The sequence below is a fragment of the Megascapheus bottae genome, chromosome 38, assembly GCF_031878675.1.
Source record: "Megascapheus bottae isolate mThoBot1 chromosome 38, mThoBot2.hap1, whole genome shotgun sequence".
Lineage (NCBI taxonomy): Eukaryota > Metazoa > Chordata > Mammalia > Rodentia > Geomyidae > Megascapheus > Megascapheus bottae.
Window position 1 is genome coordinate 46688 of NC_143546.1, and position 22399 is coordinate 69086.

General features: G+C 41.6%; 1 protein-coding gene across 1 annotated transcript in view; it reads right to left on the reverse strand.

Moving 5' to 3' along the window:
* The window catches only part of Hsd17b4 (hydroxysteroid 17-beta dehydrogenase 4), a 53417-nt gene that overhangs the window by 17319 nt on the left and 13699 nt on the right, over nt 1–22399 (reverse strand). Inside the window, exons 7-17 of the mRNA XM_090325463.1 lie at nt 21479–21563; nt 20910–21097; nt 17296–17387; nt 14772–14796; nt 12741–12869; nt 11129–11235; nt 8382–8618; nt 7032–7083; nt 5049–5120; nt 2780–2883; nt 521–586 (exon numbers count right to left, since the gene is read on the reverse strand). Of these exons, the coding sequence (XP_090181589.1) occupies nt 521–586; nt 2780–2883; nt 5049–5120; nt 7032–7083; nt 8382–8618; nt 11129–11235; nt 12741–12869; nt 14772–14796; nt 17296–17387; nt 20910–21097; nt 21479–21563 (1157 nt within the window). The remainder of the gene's footprint in view (nt 1–520; nt 587–2779; nt 2884–5048; nt 5121–7031; nt 7084–8381; nt 8619–11128; nt 11236–12740; nt 12870–14771; nt 14797–17295; nt 17388–20909; nt 21098–21478; nt 21564–22399) is intronic.

A 22399-nucleotide genomic window follows, 5' to 3' on the forward strand; every position in this document is an offset into this window, starting at 1 on the left:
GTAGACTTTCTAAAATTCAAGTTTGTGCTTTCTAGGAAGCACAAGTCCTCAAATCAAACACAACAGAATTAACACTAGGAAGTAAGTGAATAACTGTCTCATGCCAACTGCAGAGCCATAAGAACTCTGTCCACATCGCAGCCTTCTGGATACCTCAGAGCAGAATCCCAAGGTCTTGCTGTTTCCTTCCTCTGTCGGAGCACAGATGTGGATGAGCCCCTCCTCACTGTGTCTGAACTCTCTGAAGCCTTGCTTTTCACCCCTCAGTTACCCTGGTACCTGGAAATTCTTCACTAGTAGCCACTAGACTCCTTAAGGTGAGCATACCACCGCCAACAACTTCAAAGCTTTTAACTTGACTAGTGAAAAAAAACAGCCAGTAAAAAACTGGGGACGAATCATTTCAACCCCAAGAAACATCTTTATTATGTTGAAGACACAGGGGCCACTTCTAGGTGGAAGAAAAAGAAGTCTCATCAGCCAGTGGATTTTTTATCCATTTCCTAAGATACAAGCTTACCTGATTAAGGGAGGTGGTATCTGTAAGGACAGCATCGGGAGGCCTACTAGGTATGGCCACAGGTGGCTGAAATTATTAAAAAAAAAAACAAAACAAAAATACGCCACGTGAGTTACCTCTTATTTCAAAAGCTGGATTCTGTTCACCTAACATGGATGACCAGTGTTTGGGAAAAGGGGTTGTGTTTTAAATGCCTCATGTTCAGGATAATGACATTCTAAAGAAAACTCCTAGTTTCAAGTGAACTACATTCTTTCTAATGTAAGGAGTTTTATAATCAGACCCAGTCTTCATATCACAAAGGAGAGAAAGCATCGTTTGTTTCCATGAGCAGGACAACACTAAGAATATACAATGTAAATTGAGTCAGCCTTTAAAGAGGACCTTTTACTATCCTTATGTATTAATTACCAGTAAACAAAATGAAATATTTCAAATCTGGTCACCAAAATGTCCTGAATTATCACGACCTCTTAATGCCAATAAATAAAAATACTAATGAAAATTTACGAACATGTCAAAAGCAACAATCAGAAAATTTGTAACTGATTTACACCGAAGTTTACTCATGAAAATATCCTCAGTGGATTGAATTCTATTCAGACAGTTAACATCTACTTTTCAACGTTTTATAATAGAAACAAATTTGTTTTTTCCACTATATAAATTTTCTTCTATAAAGCCAGATTTTTTTCTTACAGAGCATGCATTAAGAGAATTCTTAAACAGTAATTTTTCATTATTAATGCCAAGCTTAGATATTTTATCAAATTTGTACTTAAAAACTCTTCCCCTCCCTCTCCCCCCTCCAAAATAAAAAAATCCCATAGTGATAACAGATCTTGGGGAAGACATTCCTTCTGAAGCAGACACGAGGCTTCTAATTTCCAAGTCTCACAGGAAATGCATCCCTGTGTTTCAGCTGCATGAAGTATAGTTTGCAGGGCTTGTTGTTTGCTGTGTAACTGCAGATTCTCCAAGGTCTGGAGCACTGATAGTTGGGAACTACATGTCACTTGATTATCTTTTAAATGTTTATAGTACCCCTTACTACACAAGACCAATTAGCCACAGCCACAGAAGTGTGTGGCGCTAAGTTTCACTAACATAACAGACAACATGGCATCACCATGATGTGGCATCAGCAACCAGGCAAGAACACATGGTGTGACCATCAAATACAATCCACAGGCACAATGGAATATTCTTCTATTTAAAAAAAAAAATGAGGGGCTAGGAAGGGGGCTTAGTGGTAGAGTGCTTGCCTAGCATGCACGAAGCCCTGACTTCAATTTCTCAGGATCACATACACAGAAAAAATCAGAAGTGGTGCTGTGGCTCAAGTGCTAGCTTTGAACAAAAGAAGCTCAGAGTCAGTGCCAGGCCCTGAGTTCAAGGCCCAGGACTGGGGGGGGGGGGGAAGCAAGAAAAAGAAATCTTGTTGTTATTTGCAGTGACATGAATCAAACAAGAGACTGTTATGTTAACTGAAGTAAGACAAACACATACCACTTAAAAGTACTAAGTCAATCTTGTAGAAGAATGAAATGGAACAGTATGCATTAGCAACTGGGAAGGGCAGATGGAAGTTTAGGAACAGCCACCAAAACAGCTGGAGAGGACTTCTGGTTTTTAATGTAGAATAATTACAGATTATAGCTATTTACAATAATAATGAACGAGTAGAAGAGCAACACAATATCTACACTTTAAAATGATAAATGCTGGGGGCTGGGAGTGTTGCCTAGTGGTGGAGTGCTTGCCTAGCATGCAAGAAGCCCTGGGTTCAATTCCTCGGTACCACATACACAGAAAAAACTGGAAGTGGCACTGTGGCTCAAGTGACAGAGCATTAGCCTTAAGCAAAATGTGTCCAAGGACAGAGTACTCGGACCCTGAGTTCAAGGCCCAGGACAGGCACCAAAAAAAAAAAAAAAAAAAAAAGTTGGCCTACGGGTAGAGTGCTTGCCTTGCATGCCTAAAGACCTGGGTTCGATTCCTCAATACCACGTACGTAGATATGTAGAAGAAAAGCCAGAAGGGGCACTGTGGCTCAAGTGGTAAAATGCTAGGCTTGACAAAGCCAAAGAACAGTGCTCAGGCCCTGAGCTCAGGCCCAGGACAGGCAAAAAAAAAAAAAAAGATAAATGTTTAACCAGATACTAACATTATTATCCTGATTTCTTATGCATTGCACACAAAGTATTAAATCATTATAAAGATGCACGAATAGTAGGTATTTTAAAAGCCAAACCTTACCTTGGCTTTTTTTGATGTCTGTTTACCACCAAAGCCTCCAGAGCCAACCACAAAGACAGTGAACTGATTATAGCAGATAAGCTCCTTCTCCAAATAAGAATACACTACAAAATAGAGGGGGAGAGGGGATTTATAAAAAACCAAGCTAGTTAACCTACCTTTACACAAATCAGCTACTGAAAGGGTCTATAAATTACAAAGAACCCAACACATTTCAATGCTTTAATCAGCCATTTTTGGATGGCAGAAAGAAGAGCTTCACAAATCCTTTCTTTTCTAGGACCATCCCAAATGACAGATATTTCTCTTTTTTTCGACCATAAACACCTCAGAAAATGCAAGAGAGCCCACTCAAGCTTCCTAAATGCTCTGCGCCAAAGCCCTGGATAAGAGCACAGTGTAGAAGAGAGCAGGATGGGACAAAGGAGTGCCCAGCCAAGGCTCTTCACCAGTGAAGCCTCAGCAACCAGAACAGTGCACAAAAAGAGCAGCTAAATGAGTAAGTCAGCAATGACTTACTGAGCTAGCAAGTCAGCAAACGAGCAAAGATGGCCAAGCCGTCCCTCTACTAATCTAATTACTATTATCTGCTTTATATCTAGTTCAAACACTTCAAATGTGACTTTGAATTGTACACTGGAGACTACACGAGAAATTAAGGCAATCATTACTTACAAATTTTAAACCATCAAGACAGAGAAATGTATAGTAGTTGCCAAAGTAGTTGGGAGGGGAAGGTCAACAGGCAAAATTGAGGACTCCCCCATTGAAATTACTCTAAGTCATAATCTATTGATGGATCTATTTCATGGTACTCCTCAAGAACCAAGAGTGAACTGGGTAAGGTGGCTCACACCTGTAATCCTAGCTGCTCAGGAGGCTGAGATCTGAGGATCAAGGTTCAAAGCCACCCTGGGCACTGAAGATGGTGACACTCTTATCTTCAATTAACCACTAGAAAACCAGAAGTGGTTCTGTGGCTGTGGGGGTAGGGCAGTAGCCTTGAGCTGAAGAGCTCAGGGACAGCACCCAGGCCCAGAGTTCAAGTCCCACTAAGGACAAAAAAAAAAAAAAAGAAGAAGCAAGAATAAGCCCAGGGTAGACTAACCGTGAGTGCTAATTCTGTGTCAGCAAAGGCCACTGTCCCAGGATATAAACAGCGGAGAGATAGGGGCAAAGAAGAACTCCCTGTATTTTCTGTTCAATATTATGGTTAAACTAAAACTATTCTTAAAAGTATCAGTTACTCAAAAAGAAAAACCAATTGAGAAGCAGCAAAGTTGGTTAAAAGTAAATACAAATAAAGTTAAAGTTTCTCATCTACAGATAATATTCCTAATTTCATCTACACTATAATTACTATTACATGTCCATGGTAGCCAGTGACCAGGTTATAACTCAGTGAAGTCAAGTAACTCAAAGAAGGAAGGATGCAGCAGGCTGTCATTGGGTAAACAGGGCCCTGACTAAGGGACAACTGGAGAATGTTGGCCAACCTCTAGAATGAAAGGTAGGAAAACATACTCTAAGAAGGAGAAAAGGAGAAAAAAAGAGAAAAAAGAGGGAGGAAAGGAGCAAAAGAAGAATACACCTAAATTTTAAAAGCCCTGAGAAATATCAATACATTATTAAAACTTAAGGCAAGGACCAGAAGTGAGGCTTGGTGCACAGACTCCCACTGCACTCTTATTGCTGCAGCTCAAGAAAATTAAAATGCAGCTTGAAATGCAGTTGCTTCTGAGTATGTAAAGGTGAACTTTATGAGTTCACCTCATAAAAGTGTATGCTTTATGAGTATGCTCAAAGAACTTGCCTTACTTTTTTTTTTTGCCAGTCCTGGGGCTTGAACTCAGGGCCTGGGCACTGTCCTTGAGCTTTCTCAAGGCCACAGCACCACTTTCAGCTTTTTCTGTGTATGTTGTACCTAGGAAATTGAACCCAGGTTTTGTGCATGCTAGGTAAACACTCTACCACTAGACCACGCTCCTGACCCTAGCTTTTTTTTTTTTTTTAAACCATCTATCACCCCGGGGGGGGGGGGAGCAGACATGAAAGTGTGGATGCACTGATAGGAGTACCAGCTTTGAGCAGAAAAGCCAATCAAGCAAGACCACAGGAGCCTCAGGTCGAGCCCTAGTACTCTACAGAAGAAAAAGCATCAAAGTTCAAATTAGAACATAAAGATGAACGTGCTCATTTCTGTGGTGAAGTGTTACATTACATATAAAGCGTGTCAATCTAATAATTCTAGCTTAAGAACTATAGTTACCATCCAAGAGAATCACAAGGCCAGATCCTTTATCCAGGACATCAGCAATAACTGCTTCACATCTTAATTTTCCTAAAATAAAAATCAATATGTTACTATTTGATGATCACATAGTCTCTGTAAGAAACTCAAAGTTGAAAATTTTTTATCACCTACTTCCCAGATGAAACAATACACTCTGCACTTATGATACCCTGTGAGAAGTCTATACAGAAGGACATCAGAGAAGCATTACAAAGAACAAACTCCAACTAAGAAAAATCTAAAGAGTGGCATAGTCTAGATTTGATGTGTTCTGGCTCGGGGACAGGACATACAACATTGCTGCCAGATTTCTTTCTCCCCGGCTTGTTTTATTCCACGGTGCCCTGTGGCTGACGAGGAGCCAGGGAGACGTGCTGGCATCAGTCCCATCAGCGGTGTGTCTGTGTGTGTGGACTTTGTGCACAGGAGATAATCAGGAGGCATTTGGTCTGGCTTTGGACAATCTAAAAAAGGTTCTAAATGATATGGTTCTCAGATTTTGAACGTTCACATTTACTAGAGAGTAAACTTTAATGAACATGAACAGACAGGAGCAAAATAAATTATAGGAAGCCGACTTGAAGCTGGGCGCACTGGCTCATGCCTGTCATCCTAGCTACTCAAGAGGGTGAGAACCGAGGATCACGGTTCAAAGCCAGTTTGGGCAAGAAAGTCCGTGAAACTCTTATCTTCAATTAACCACCAGAAAACCAGAAGTGGCACTGTGGCTCAAGGGGTAGTGGTAGCCACTGAATTAGGGATACAGAGGAAGAAGAAAGAGGAGTGTTCGGGGCTTCCTATTCCTGTCACTGTGGCTATCATTGCTCTCTTCATATTTTAGGATTCTTCAGGCCAGAAGCCAGTACGCTCTTCCTTTCCTTACAACAGTGCATCCCAGAGAGCCCGGGGCTGGCAGCACTAGAGTCCACGCCACCAACGTGAGGGCATACATGAGCACGCCCATGCAGCCTCCAGGCCGGAGTCCAGATTCCACACACTGCTCATGACTAGGGTGGCTATGATATGCAGCAAGGTAGAAAATCATCTGACACTCAATACTGTGCCTTCCAAGTAGTGTCTTGCACACAGGTGATGCACGCATAATCTCTAGTAACAGCTCTGTGTCTGATAACAGTTTGAAAATGTGTACTTAAAGATACTGAAATAGGGGGGAAAAATCCCATAAAATTTCTAGCAAAGTATAAAGGCTTAAGAACAAATTAAGAAGATTCTAGCTTCTTGTTGACCTTGACATAATATAATGTGAAACGATAAGTGAATATTCCTATTTGTATCTGACTACTTTATATGGTCAAAGAAATAACAAGTCAAATATATATGAAATTACAGTGAAAATAAGAAAAAAGTTTTGAAGGTAAACTGGGTCTTAATGTCTCCAAAAGAAAAAATGGAGAAAACATAATGAAAACCCGCTTCATACCTTTCAACACTGCCTGCTTTATAAAATCCACGTTAAGCTTCAAGAATAAAGAAACATCACCACCTAACGACAGCTAAGTCTAGAAGATACGGAAACAATCCATCCTATGGTTAATAACACATATCAACACAGACAAGATGCTGTCTTAGAACAATTTATTGCAAGATTATTAACGATTAAGACTTATGCACTGTCACTGGGCTTTCTCAAGGCTAGCACTCTACCACTTAAGCCACAGCACCACTTCCAGTTTTTTCTGTGTATGTGGTACTGAGGAATTGAACCCAGGGCTTCATGCATGCTAGGTAAGCACTCTACCACTAGGCCATGCTCCCAGCCAGTAAACATCAATCTCTAGAGTAACTAAAGTGGCTATCCTCCATCTCTACTGGTTTCTCTGCACACAGAAACCTCTGATACGTCTGGCTGGGTTACTCTCTACCAATTTAATACAATGCCACTTGGGAAGATTATCAGAAAATAAAGTTATGGTATAGAGAATAGTGTGAAAAACTCACCTTCTCTAGGAAGTGGTTTATATAACTCCAAGTATTGCTCTCCATGAAGAACCTGTGTCAGTAAAAAATAAATTTCATTAACAATTCTGTGAGGATAGTCCTCACTTGGCATGATCCATGTTCATGCCTTCAGTTTGGCTTCCCCTGGTGTGTGATACAAATAATCAGTCCTCCTCCTGAAGGCAACAGCCTCTTAGAGTGAAGATGCCTCTGTGGTCTTTCCTGGCCTTCAGGAACCTTTGCTGGCCAGTAAGAATGGACTGGGGTCTCCACCAGAGAAAAACCCCAGCTGTATTCCAAGTGCTTCCATCAGGGCCTAGAACATGGCAGACCTCCAGTAAGCTTATCCACGAACAGAAATAAGAGGCCAGTGTGACGACTTCAGGTAATACCTGCCAAGCTGAAATGACTCAATCAAGGTGAGCCTTAAAATCATGTTCAAAGCACACAATGCCCGCAGTCCTTTATATATCAAAATTTATCTACAAAAGATAGATAAGAACACTATAATAGCTACATTTAACCTCATGGTTTCAAAGCAAAACAATACATGGCATTTTTCTCTCTAAAATTTCTCAAATCTACAGGGAGGAAAGAAAAGAAAGATATAGAAAGTAAAATAAATTAAATAAATGACTACTTTCTATGTCAGACAGACTGGAAACTCTGGGTTGGAAAAATGGAGGTTCAGACTCAGAGTTGACTATCACTCATTACCACAAATGATTTCCAACTCTGACAGAGGTTTTTAATATTTGCTTAAATAGTTTGCATTTCATTATCTAAACAGAAGAACAGGAGCGTCACATGGGAGGGTAACTAACAGTAAAATATCCAGCATATAATTCTGGTCTTCCACCAACTTCATTCGATACCCTGATTAAGTTCTCCTCTACTCAAAAGGGACAGCGGTTAGCAGTGATTCAATCAATGCAATCAAAAGTCACAACTCTGCTCATGGCTTTAGAGTTCAACAATTACTGCTAGTCTCAAAACCAGAACTAAGCCAGGTGTGGTGGCTCACGCCTGTCATCCTAGCTGCTGAGGAGGCTGAGATCTGAGGATCACGGTTCAAAGCCAGCCTGGGCACTAAAGACCTCAAAGACTTTTATCTCCAATTAACTACTAGAAAACCAAAACTGGTGCTATGGCTCAAGGGGTAGGGTGGTAGCCTTGAGCTGAAGAGCTCAGGGTCAACGCTCAGGCCCAGAGTTGAAGTCCCACAACCAATAAGAAAAAAAAAAAAAAGACATGTGTACACAACACATACACACACACATAAGGTGTGACATTTATCAACACTTAAAGAAATAGAAGAAAGGCCAAATAAAAGGTTTTTATCAAGCATACCTTCATAAGGTTGACTGAAAGCCCAGGAACCTCTGCCAATGCTCCATCCATCAAAGATTTCTGAGCTAAAATAACTCCAAAGGTAGGCAAACAGGAAAAGTCGGAGTTTCTCTCATAAACAAATTTCAAATCCTTTGGGTCTCTGACTGATGCTCCTACTCCAAGAGCATACATAATAGTGTCCAGTTGGGTATAAGCAGTGGAAAAGGAAGGCAGTTTATAGCCAATAGCGCTATCCTGAAAGAAGTTGTAAGAAATTATTTTCTGGTTCATATTTTTTGTCAAACCTGTGAAATCTTAACTTTTCAAAAGTATTAACTGTTTACATAGCTATTAAAAAGATGTATCAAGATGTGGGCGGGGACAGGAAAGAAAACTGGGGGAAAGCAAAGGAAGAGGCGACACTGTCCAGAGAGAGAGAAGCGGATTGGGGAGTGGGGGAAAGTTCTCATTACCTGTCATATGATGTGTCAACCCTTCTGTACAATCCCTTAATAGTAAAATAAAATTATTTTGGGTTTTTTTTTTTTTTGCCAGTCGTGGGGCTTGAGCTTAGGGCCTGAGCACTGTCCTTGGACTTTTCTCAAGGCTTGAGCTCTACTACTTGAGCCACAGCACCACTTCCAGCTTTTTTCTATGTATATGATACCGAGGAATTGAACCCGGGCCTTTGTGCATGCTAGGCAAGCACTCTACCACTAGGCCAAACTCCCAGCCCCAGTATATTTTTTAAAAAGATATGACTAGAAAATCAGTGACAGAACATAACTTTGGGTTTTTTTAAACAAAAACCAATTAGACAATGTCTAGAAAGAGTCTTCATTAACAAATACTTTTTTGCTTGCTTATTGCTGCAATTTGTTTTTTCAGCTTTCCTGCCTTAGATGGTAGAAAGTCATGTTAAGTCAGCAACTACTAGCCACCCCAAAATTCAAAATTCAGTGAACCTTATGAACAGTACATTGCTATATAAAACTCACTGCCAAGAGATTAGGAAAGCACTGCTCAATTGCTTGTCAGCTAGACTCTCCTGATGAAAACTTCCTTCCTAGGAAGGGCCTTTGTGTAACTGGGTAAAAGATTTCTTTCAGTTGAGTCATGCCTAGTTACTGAATAAAGCCCATCTTAGGTTTCAAAAGAATGGCATCCAATGTTTTTATCACTTTTATCAAAAAGCCAAAGTCAGAAAAGAAGTAGTACAAGCCTAAAAGGCATTTTATATTTCTTAAAGAAGGTTCAAAAAAAAAAAAAAGAAACAGTAGGAGAGGATGAGTTTGTGCTTAGCATTTAAAGGTTCACTTTCCAGCACCAAAAAGAAAACCAGCAAGATGACATGACAACACAATGGCAGCTCCTGAAGTGTTTCCTACACCAAAACAGTTACTGACCCAACCAAACTGAGATTAACCATTAGATTCCCAGTTTTCTTTCTCACTATGACTCTCTTGGGTCACAAAACACCAGAATCTAATTTAGCAAATGATTTATTTCTTGGGACTTAGGATGTATTCCTCATCAAACACAAGTGGGAAACAGTAAACTAACATTTCACAAAATTGATACTATATATAACCCTATCAGTATTTGATACAATAGAGGCTTATTTGCAACCGTGTTAGAAATTTCTAAAACTCAGTAAGTCGAAGCTTTCCAATGAAAGAAGTTAAAGAAAAGAGAATTTTTAAAAAATTGCTAAAATCAGGCCGGAAGTTTGGCCTAGTGGTAGAGTGCTTGCTTAGCATGCACCAAGAACGAGGTTCAATTCCTCGGTATCACATACATAAAAAAAGCCAGAAATGGTGCTGTGGCTCAGTGGTAGAACGCTAGCCTTGAGAAAGCCCAAGAATAGCGCCCAAGCTCTGAGTTCAAGCCTTAGGACTGGCCAGAAAAAAAAAAAATTCTAAATTCAATGTTCTTTTCAAGTAGTTAGAAAAGTAGTGATTGAAAGATGATTAGCAATAATAATTACAAAGACAATGGTAAGCACACGCTGATGGAAAGGATCATGCATTCTTTATTCAGAAATGCAATGTTTAAATTGGGCGTGGTGGCTCATGACTGTAACCCTAGCTACTCAGGAAGCTAAGATCTGAGGATCTCAGTTCAAAGCCACCCTGAGCACTAAAGTCTATAAGACTCCGATCTCCAATTAACCACTAGAAAACCAGAAGTGGCACTGTGGCTCAGGAGGCAGCCTTGAGCCAAAGCAACTAACTGGATCCATCATTCCCCAAAGAGAGACTATCAAGTCAAGAGTATCCCTTGGAAAAATACAGAAAAGCTTGCAAGCACCTCCCTCCACTCACACCGAAAACCAAAGGCAGCTTCTGAGGAGGACACCTTCCATTGCCTGACCCCTGCTCACATACCAGGAGGAACCTTAGAACCTCCTGCCCAGTGGCCCTCCTCTCCTTTCCTGATAGCCCTTCATTGGGCTACAGAAAGCCTAGAAGTACTGAGAAGAGGGACAGGGAAAAGAGTAAGGGATGTCTGGACCTTTTCAGAATTCACCTGTCACTTCCTCATGTGCCTCCAGTGTCATAAATCCCCTGTAAATGAGAATCAGCTCATTTTAAAGTCTATCATAACTGGAATGAGCCCTCTATTTAAACTTCTGTACCAGTGTTTCCTTTATGGACCCATCAGGGAAGGAGAGTGATTATATCAAGAAGGAAGGGAGGGAGAGGAAAAGAGGGAGGCCAAGTCACCGTGCAGGGGACAAGAGCGCTGTGCTTCTTCACACTTACAACTCCAGACGTGGCCGCTGATGCCGCAGCGTGACTGGTACGGTTTGTCGAAACTCCTCCTCCCGAGTCTACTTTATGTAAAACTTCAATAATGCCACCTGTTGACTCTACAGTTAAGGGGAATATAAAAAATGAAACAATTAAAATATGACTGAAGAACCTACCATATGCTACATAACAGCTGCTATACACGTCCAACGTGACTCCTGAGCTGAGTGTGACATACTGTGGAGCAGAAAAAAATAACTAGATCTCTTCGGTGGAAAATAAAATACTGTCTAATGCCCTCCTCCAAAAATCTGATTCCAAAGAGCCTCGGCTTTTCAAGACCTCTGAGGTATTTTACACCTCTGTAAAGTGGGACACTTTGTATGCATCTGCAATTTCTGTCTGGTAGAGACACATAACCTTCCCCTCTCTCTCCAACATTACCCCTACCCTGGGATGAAGAATGCCAACATTATCACACAATGTCTGACATGACCATACATCCTACACTCCAAGTAACAACAATGAAGAGGTCTCTTGCACACAACCCCCATCCCCAATTCCTATCAGGCTACTGAAAGAAAGCACGTTAGGACAAGCCAAAAGATTGAACTCAGAGGTACATAAACTAGCAAGAGCTGGCTAGTTTTGATTTTCTGGGATTTAGTTCCATCATTGGTAAAATGAAAACACTAGACTTAAGTGCTCTGGAAAGTCAAAACTACAGAACACAGGATTAAAAAACAACAACAGGGGCCGGGAGTTTGGCCTAGTGGTAGAGAGATTGTCTAGCATGCACGAATACCCGGGTTCGATTCCTCAGTACCACATCCACAGAAAAAAAAGCCGGAAGTGGTGCTGAGGCTCAAGTGGTAGAGCGCAAGTCCAAGGACAGTGCTCAGGCCCTGAGCCCAAGCCCAAGACTGGCAAAAAACAACAACAACAAAAAAAAAAAAACAACAACTATGGTTCAAATATTAGCGGTATCTTTCACTCTGTAAGCTACCAATGCCTGGTTTCTACAGTGTTTTAAAGGTAAAATTACTAGTAAGAAGAAAATCTTTTTTATAAAATGACTCTGACTACTGGTCTTTCTCAAAAATCTTAACTTTTGCAAACTGAGTGATACTAGGAAAACATACCGTGAATTTTATTTGGCCTCTATTCCCATAGGTGATATGTGAGCCACCTACAGAATCCTTCAGCATCTTGCAGACACCACACACACAAGAATCACACATAGGCTGGGATGTGTCTCCCTGGAAGAGTATTTGCCTAGAACACCTGAGATGGTGTGTTACATCTCCCTCAAGTAAAGCAGCAAAAAATTCATGGAAGGTAGACTCTGCCTCAGAGGAAGTCACCATACCATCAGCAGGAGAATGCAGCCATTTAGCACCAAGGAACAAGCACTGTGTGGCACCCATCCCCCAGAACACATAACCCACCACAGGACTATCTGGACTATCCAAAAGGCACAATACTGGCAGTGGGCATATTATTATAAATGCTTTGGGTATGACAGTCCTAAGACCTACTTGAGCAGAAAACACTACAGATGACTAGAGGGTCTAAGTCATCACAGCTAGGGGAGGTTGTGGCTCGGGCTGGCCTGGCCTCACACCTTGGATACTCTGAGGCTTGCTGGCGTCACTGAAGTCACAGATCTTCTTCCAGTTGTCCTTGACTGCCTCAGGGGTCATTGGCTGGTTCCTCTGTCTTACGATGGCTCCAAGAGTCCGCTCCCAGCGCACTAATTACAGAAACAGAGCTGGGACACTGGGCAGCAGGTTAAGAGAGTGCACAAAGACAAACAACAAGGCCGCCTCAGAGCCCATTAACTGTTTAACCACAAGAAAAAGGATTCTAACGCAGAAGGGGCGTTACCACAAACTTTAAAAGACATTTTCCCTAAAATAAGCCAACACTATTAGAACAGTATCTTTTTTTTTTCTTTTTTGTTGATCATGGGGCTTGATCTCAGGTCCTGGACGTTGTCCCTGAACTCATTCCTTCAAGGCTAGTGCTCTACCACTTTGGACCACAGCACCACTTTCGGATTTTGAGAGGTCAATTAGAGATGGGAGTTTCATAGCCTCTCTTTCCCAGGCTGGCTTTGAACTGCAACCCTCAGATCTCAGCCTACTGAGTAGCTAGGATGACAGGCGGGAGCCAGTCAATGGCATTGGCTAAGTGCTCATTTTTTCAAGAAAAATGTTTGAAGCCAAAGGGAAGTCTTTTCTGACTATGCTAGTTGTTACTAAAGGAAGCACATTAAGCTGAATCTGAAAGGTGGAATTAATTTAATAATCACCAAAAGACTAACGCAGATCACTGAGGTAAAGATTTCTAAGACAAAGATCAATGGAGTTGGGAGCAGGAGTTTGGCCTAATGGTAGAGTGCTTGCCTAGAATGCACGAAGACCAGGGTTTGATTCCTTGGTGCCACATACACACAAAAAAAAGCCAGAAGTGGTGCTGTGGCTCAAGTGGCAAAGCACTAGCCTTGAGAAAGCGAAAGGACAGTGCCTAGGCCCTGAGTTCAAGCCCTAGGACTGACCAAAAAAAAAAATAGGTTAATGGAGTTTTTCTGAGCAGCAAACTGAGGAAAGACTCCAGTCAATAAGACAGCAATGTGTTATGAGTAGCACAGTAATGCTCCCCTCTTCTGCCCATTCAGAAGACATCCATACTGCAGTCATACACATACACACACACACACACACACACACACACACACACACACACACACACACACACACACACCACTGCTTCTTAGTTTCATTAGAATTTTTAACGTCTTCTTTTCTTAAACCCACAAGAGTAAGTAATCTCCAGTAACTTTATTCTAAACTTAATGGCCAGACAGGAGTTTGACAATGATGCTTCCTTCTACATCTGTCCTACTATACAGCCAGATATAGCTTTTATTACAACACCTACATTCCTAACTTAGGTGCGTTAAAGCTGGAAAAACATAGGTCCTTTAACAACTAAAGAAATAGGTACTAATCCTAAAAATACTGATGCTAAGTACAATATCCTCCAGTGATAGCAACTGTAACAACTGACTGTGTGATTAACTTTGATAACCAGCAGCCAGCTGAAAACTTTTAAATGCTGTAAAGCAGTCATCAAATGTGGAGCTCACAAGGTTTGGGAGATGACAGTGTTCAAGCTAAACGCGGGTCTACTAGAGAAAAGGGCGCATCTCCCATCGTCAACTGTATTTCTGTCCCAGCATGCTGTCCAGCCTGCCTCCTTACAAAGGAGACACCTTGCCTGCTCTGCTATCTAAAGCAGATCCTCCCTTTTCAACAACAGTGCAGCTCTTCCTCTCCCTCACTTCTCCAGGGAAACGGCAAAAAATATGCATGTGGGACACCAGAGACATTGGAAGGTAGATATCAACACAAAGAGAGACTCTAGAAGAGTAAGAGCAGGTACTGGACAGAAAGTTCCTGCAGGAAAGCATGGGTTGCTCTTGCAGTATTCAAAGTGTGTGTGTGTGTGTATGTGTGAGAGTGTGTGTGCACGCGCGTGCACTGCATCCAGTGAATGGGCACTAAGACCCTTATTATCCAGTAATAAGAATATACAGATTTGAAGACCGAGAAATAACCCATCACAAACCAAAACCACAACAGAGACTTACATTTTCCAATCCATCCTGCTCCAACCTAAGTGAAAAGAGGAGAGAAAATGTATCAATCACCTACTAAAGTTGCCAACATAATTTTTAAAATTTAAAAACCAGACAGCCATCCTGCTGGAACTCTGCTAATGTAGAGAAGAAGTGGGAAGAAGCCCATGGGCTGGGCCCATGACACTGCATGTCCACGCAGTCAGGGTGGAGTTCTAGACCACCACAATGCAGTAGGGAAGAGCAACACAGCCACCTAAGGCCAAGTTCTGCAGAGTAGCTGTACAATGCCAGGGAGGCATCTGACCTCCCTAGATCCATATTTCACATATATATGTGCATACTGCCTATGGACCCACAGAAACAGTATCTCAGCAGGTCCATGTCCAAAGGTGTGACTTCTCAAAACCTTTTACCTTTAAATTAACATGTCCCAGCTGGGAGCAGTGGCTCACACCTGTAATCCTAGCTACTCAGGAGGCTGAGACCTGAAGACCGCAGTACAAAGCCAGACCTGGCACTAAAGTGCGTGAGACTCTTATCACCAATTAACCTCTAGAAAACTGGAAGTGGCACTGTGGCTCCAGGGGTAGAGTGGTAGCCTTGAGCTGAAGAGCTCAGGGACAACACCCAGGCCCCACTCTATACCCAGTCAGCCTCAAGGCAGTTAAGAGTAGAAGAATTAGCATCATTCTCCATCACAGGTTAAGGAAGCAACATCTTTATCATATTTGGGGAATGACTTAACAAACTATGTGCTCCTGGTACTAGAAACAACCACTCTAGCTGAACCAAAGAATCTGTATTTTCTACCCTAAGGATCTACCATACTTGGCAAATGGAGTGACAAGTTTGTCAGGCTATTACATACCTCTTACTATATGTTATCCACCATCAACGCTGAATTTTCCTTTCACAACACAGTACAAGAAAGCCAGGCACTGGTGGCTCACATCTATAATCCTAGCTATTCAAGAGTCTGAGACATTAAGACTGTGGTTCAAAGCCAGCCCTGGCAGGAAAGTCTGTGAGACTTTTATCTCCAGTTAACCAGCAAAAAGCAGACAGTGGAGCTATGATTCAAGTAGTAGAGCACTAGCCTTGAGAAACAAGCTGAGGAACAGCATTCAAGCCCCAATATCAGTACACAAAAAACAAAAAAAAAGTAAAAGAATATAAAACTCAATTTGCCACATGATACTAAATGTGTTGGTTATAAAATGCACATTTAAAAATAATGACTTTGTTTAATATATACCTCTGACAAATGAATAGATGGAAATAAAAATACATGTGTATTGGCCAGGAGTTTGGCCTAGTGATAGAGTGCTTGCCTAGCATGCATGAAGACCTGGGTTCGATTCCTTGGTACCATATACATAGAAAAAGCTGGAAGTTGTACTATGGCTCAAGTGGAAAGGCTCTAGCCTTGACAGACCCCAAGGATAGAGCTCAGAATCTGAGTTCAAGCCCCAGGATTGGCCAAAAAAAAAAAAAAAGGAAAAAGAAAAAAATACAATACTTGAAATTTTCAGAAAATAGATTTTCACACACTAAATAAATACAATGGCTTAATGTAAGTACTTTTTAACTCCTTAACGTGTAAAAATTCCAAATTGCAGATGGCTTGATATTATTGCATTATTCTGTTTTGTAAAATAAAGAACTCCAGGAAATACATAGGTTTCCAGAGTTTTCTTCACACAGCAGGCTTATCCATAGAATAAAGGGTCAGAGATGCAGAAAAGTTCTAATGTATAACACATCTAACTACAAGAAAAAGACTAAACACAAGTAAGCAGAAATACATAAATTGGCTTTAAAAGTGAACAATGGATTTCACTGGATGGTGTGACTATGTATGGATAGTGTTTTTATCACAAAAATTTAAGGTTTGGGGGCTGGGAGTTTGATCTAGTGGTAGAGTGCTAGCCTAGCATGCACAAAGACTTGGGTTCGATTCCTTGGTACCACATACATAGAAGAAGCCAGAAGTGGTGCTGTGGCTCAAGTGGTAGAGCTCTAGGCCTTGAGAAAGCTCAAGGACAGTGCTCAGACCCTGAACTCAAGCCTCAGAACTGGTCAAAGAAAAAAGAAAAATTTAAGGCATTGTAGAATGGAGTCAGCCACCAGTGCCCAGTTTTGATGGGTTGTTTATTTTGGTTTTTTTTTTGAAACAGGGTCTTATTATGTAAAAACCTGGCCTCCTACCTTCATCTCCTAAGAGCTGGAATTACAAATATGTGCCAGCTTGATGCTTGTTTCTGATACAATAAACATACTGTTTAAGAATATATAAGACAGGTGTGGTGGTAAATGCCTATAATTTCAGCACTAAGGAAGCTGACTCAGACTTCAAGGCCAGCTAGACCTGTCTCAAAAACAAAACAAAATGAAAAAAATGCATATATACAACAAATTTTGCTAAAAAATAGACTTTTCCAAATGTAGGCATTTGGAAAACAAAATCATATTTTTATTTTTACACTTAATGACACAGATGGTCTTTAGCAGGAAATAGGAAATTTCAAAATACCTCAAATAATCCACCATTTTCCTCACAACTCTCATGACAAAGCCAAAGGACCAAGGGTGCCACATAATCTGGCTTTAAGGCTTCCACAAGATCTGAAATAAAGGCAAGAAAGTTAAAATAAGAAACTGTACAAGCTTCAGTAACATTTTACTGTCTGAAATTCAAAGGTAAGTAGGAATAAAATTTTGTGTGACCGATAGTGAAGGTGTTCAGAACTTCTCTGTGCCAACTGAAACACACCTAAAGTGCACTCGGGCTCTATCGTAGTAGGCATCAGACTTTGCTCATCATGATGGATTACATACTTACTACCCAGGACAAAAAAGTCACAGCTTGAAAGTCAGAGCTAGTGAGCAAAAACCATTTATGTGAGAATCTCAGATGCCACGCCCTCTCAGTACTATTGTCCTCTCCACGCTCTTTAATAAGAATGGACAGCTCTTTTCTACTACAACCTTTTTTGGGAGATGCTTACAGAAAGGAAAGGTACGACACTGAAGTATTTGCATGTTAGGGCTGGCCCTGCCATGTGAGCGCCTTGGGTACAGGAGCAGTCACTGCAGTCCGTAGGATCCGGCTTTATCAGTAAGCTGGTAACCGAAATGCCTTAGTGCCTGTGTCGCCAGGTGGTTGAAGGCCCAACAGAGATTCAACCGTTCTTCTGGTGCCTTTCATGCCTCACTCTGGCCAAAGGATCACACAAATAGGAAATGTTTTTACAGAATAAAAATCTAATTCTGGCCCAGTGCAGTAGCTCACACCTATAATCCTAGCTACTCAGGAGGCTGAGATCTGAGGATCACAGTTCAAAGCCAGCCTAGGCACTAAAGACTCAGACTCTTAATCTCCAATTAACCACTAAAAAACCGGAAGTGGCGCTATAGTTCCAGGGGTAGGGCGCTAGCCTTGAGCTCAGGGACAGCGCCCAGGCCCAGAGTTCAAACCCCACAACGACAACAAAAAAAAATTCTGGCATGGCAAATGTAACTGTGCATATTGCACACAGTTCTGCTCCCTAGTCTGAGCCCAGGAAGCACTGTCCTCTCCAGAAACACTTTACTTTGTTACAAAGATGCACGTACAGTCCTGTAAGTCCTCGTTTGTATACACGGTTTCAAATATTCACACTACTTACTAAGCTACATACTGAATGTAAAATGAAGATACCTATAAAGTCTAAGCATCTGTTATCCTAGGTAAGGAAAAAGAAGGAATGAAGATAGGCCACCCAGGAAAATACCTCTGTTTCGCATGCCTCTTCCCATGCCAGCACTAACGTCATGTGAAAGCATTCCTTTAGTTTCCTCTCTGCTTTCATATTTACATTCCCTCCCATTTTGTGTGGCTGTAGAAAGTCTTGGTTAACTCTACTTTGTATCTGGGAACTTTCTCCACTGTGGACATCTTAGAACAAGTGGGTATGAAAAGCTTTACTGTCTGTGCTGAGGGAAGTGGATGGAGTGCATTAGAGCACTGGCCTAGCTTGCAGAATGTCCACAGTTCAACCTTCAGCACCTGGGTTAAGAACAGAATTTCCCTACTCGCATCAAGGTTAGGAAACTCTAAATGAGCCAGATCCAGAAGGATTCTCACATGAAGAATAAAAACGTCAAGGAAGAGGACAGGCCAAGTTCCAGGAGTTGGGGGATAGACAGGGTAAGGGGTGAACAATCAAGTCTGTTACAGACATTTATTGAAAATGTCATAAACGGGTATAGCTCATTTCCTTTTAGTTTAGGACATTTATATTGCCATACCCCTTTATGGGTCTTAATTTTTGTTATACAATAGTTAGCTTTGATCTCAGTTTCTTTTAACCTTTTCCCCCTTTTATCAGTACATATTAATTATACCAGATGATGGGCTTCTTATGACATTTTCCACAAATGTTTGTAGCAGACTTGATTGTTCACCCACTGCCGCTTCTTGTCCCCTAATCCCTCCTAACTAGGCCTGTCCTCTTCCCAAATAGCACCCGTTTACTCTCCTGTTTTTCCTTGAAATGCTTTTCCTTTTAAGTACTGGCTTGTCGGTGGTTAGCTGAAGACACAAGTCTCATAGACCACCCTGCCTAGGCTGGCTTCTAACCTGATGCTCAGAGCTCAGCTTCCTGTGTAGCTAGGAGTGCACGCTTGAGATACTGGTGCCCAGCTCCAGTGGACATCAAGTTCAGATTGTTCAGTGAATTCTGGTTGCTTGTGGCAAGGCAAAAGTGGAGCAATGGCTCCACAGCAGAGTCCCATCCTTGAGTGAAAAGACCAAGGAATAGTGCCCAGACCCTGAATTCCAGTCCTACTCCTAGAACACAAACATGCACACATATGCACACGTATGCATATACACACAGACACATACACAGGAAAGTTTCACATGAAGGTTTATAGCTGCTTTATTCTCAATTACCAAACATTAAAAGCTATCAAGATGTTACCCAGTAGGTAAGAGAATAAACAGCTGTTCTGTACTCCAGCACAATCACTGTTGAATGATAGCAGAAATGACCTTCCACCCCAAAGGCAGCTGAAGAAAGGGAGAGAATAAGCGAAGCTCAAGGACCTTCAAAGGACAGTGAACTCTTCTGTATGATGCAGTAAGACTGGATAACATGTTTATGAAAGGTTTGACAGCTATACGGCAGAATGACCCTCGTGTAAGCTATTAACTTCAGCTAATAGTATTTATCAATACGAGTTCACCATTCGTAACACACACACACAGGATTTTTTAGCAAGAGACAGTGGGTAAGGAGAAGTATATGAAAACTGTCTTTCCAATTCTTCCATACAGCAAAAATTGCTCTAAAAATACATATCTATAATATGCATTGTATTTTACACATATTACATATTTTACATTTTGTAATTATCTGCTCAATTACTTTATAATTATTATAAAAGACAAGAATAAAATTACCTCATTCTATAAAAAATATGGATTGGGGGCCAGGAGTTTGTCCTAGTGGCAGAGTGCTTGCCTAGCATGCACAAAGGCCCGGGTTTGATTCCTCGGTACCACATACATAGAAAAAAGCCGGAAGTGGTGCTGAGGCTCAAGTGGTAGAGCTCTAACCTTGAGAAAGTCCAAGGACAGTGCTCAGGCCCTGAGCTCAAGTCTAGCACTGGCAAAAAAAAAAAAAATATGGATTGGGGTGGGAGGCATGACTCATGTGAGGTCTGTCTTCCTTCATGTTTGTGAGACCCTATATTCAAGCCCTGCTAGAACAACAGAATAAGAAGGTCGGGAGGGGGGGAGAACCATGTGTATATCTATGCAATTAAAAATTAAAATTTACTGTGTTCTAATTACTTTTTTAACACTTCTGTTGTGCTTCTAGAGGCTTTTGCAATAGCACAAATTGCATAAAATGTTCTGAAACTGGGGCCAGGAACACAGCCCAGTGGCAGAGTGTTTGCCTAGCATGGACAAAGCCCTGGATTTGATTCCCTGATACCACATACACAGAAAAGGCAAGAAGTGGTGCTGTGGCTCAAGTGGCAGAGCACTAGCCTTGAGCCAAAGTGCCAAAAGACAGTGCCCAGGTCCTGAGTTCAAGCCCCAGGACCAGTAAAAAAAGAAGAGAGAAAACAACCAAGTACTTTTGCAGTGCCTCCTACCTTCTGGCATGACAGTCTGCGTCATGCGGGACCCGGCGTTCGGGGCAATGGTGTTACAGTGGATGTTGCTCTTCTTGCCTTCAATAGCAAGCGTATTTGCCAGGCCCAGGATGCCGAGCTTAGCGGCACTGTAATTTGCCTGGCCAAAGTTGCCGTATATTCCTGAAGCGGATGAAGTCATAATGATCCTGAAAGAAGAGGATCACAGCAGCATCTTCCATGTTCTGAGAACATCACCAGCACAAGCACGGTCATTCGTACACCCAGAATAATACAACTGGTGTGAAAATAATCTCTAAAACTCAACTATAACAATGGAACTATTTAAAAAGAATTCTGGTCAGAGCCAAATAAATTTGAAGATCATAACATACGTTCAAAACCCATGAGGAACATAAACTGGCAACAAGTAAGTTAACATTTCAGCACAAAGTATTAGATCAAACAGTTCCAGTTCCTATCCACACACACACACACACACACACACGTCAGCATAGCTGAGGGTGCTTCCCCCACACTTCCTAGCACTCTGCACAGAGCAAGCACACGGAACACCTGTGGCCTCCCACCTTCCATATTTCTGTTTCTTCATATGTTCCCACGCTGCCCGAGTCACCTGGAAAGAGCCCCGCAAATGAACCCTCTGGATCATATCTGAAACAAGAAATCATTTTTGTTACGTATTTGTCAGATATTAGGCGCATCTTATACTCCACATGACAAACCCTTTACTTACCTGTTTTATTTACTCTTCATATTATACCCAGCATTCAAACCACCTGCTTACCCCTCTCTGAGTAACTGCTTCGTTAAGAGTCAGTAGTCCATACCCATACCTACAAGACTCTATCCTATATTTGGTGAGGCTATCATCAACCCCACACACATTGCAATATAATACATACTTTTTGGGGGGGGCAGTCCTGGGGCATGAACTGAGGGCCTACGCACTGTCCTTGGGCTTTCCTCAGGGTTAGAGCTCTACAACTTCAGCCACAGCACCACTTCCAGCTTTTTCTGTATATGTGGTACCGAGGAATCAAACCCAGGTCTTCAGGCATGCCAGGAAGCACTCCATCACTAGGCCAAACTCCCGGCAAAATGCACACATACATAACACCTTACATAAAAGTTTGTTAAAGGGCTGAGAGTATAACCTAGTGGTAGAGTGCCCAGGCCCTGAGTTCAAGCCCCAGAACTGGCAACAAACAAACCAATAAAAGTTTGTTAAAATAAACACCCAAGAGCTTTACAAAGATACAACTAGTCCTCAATTCTAACAATTAAAACACAATAGTAAAACACATATCTCATCATCAAGACTGTATTTTCACCATATTAACCAGTAAATTCCTGGACTGTGGTTGCCAGATGTATGAAGACAGGAACCAACCCAAGAGTGAGGAGTGGTAGTGGCAGGAGGGGAGGCAGATTCTCCCTGCAGCAGATCACAGCTGTACTACCACTCCTAGCCATGTGCCTGGTCAGCT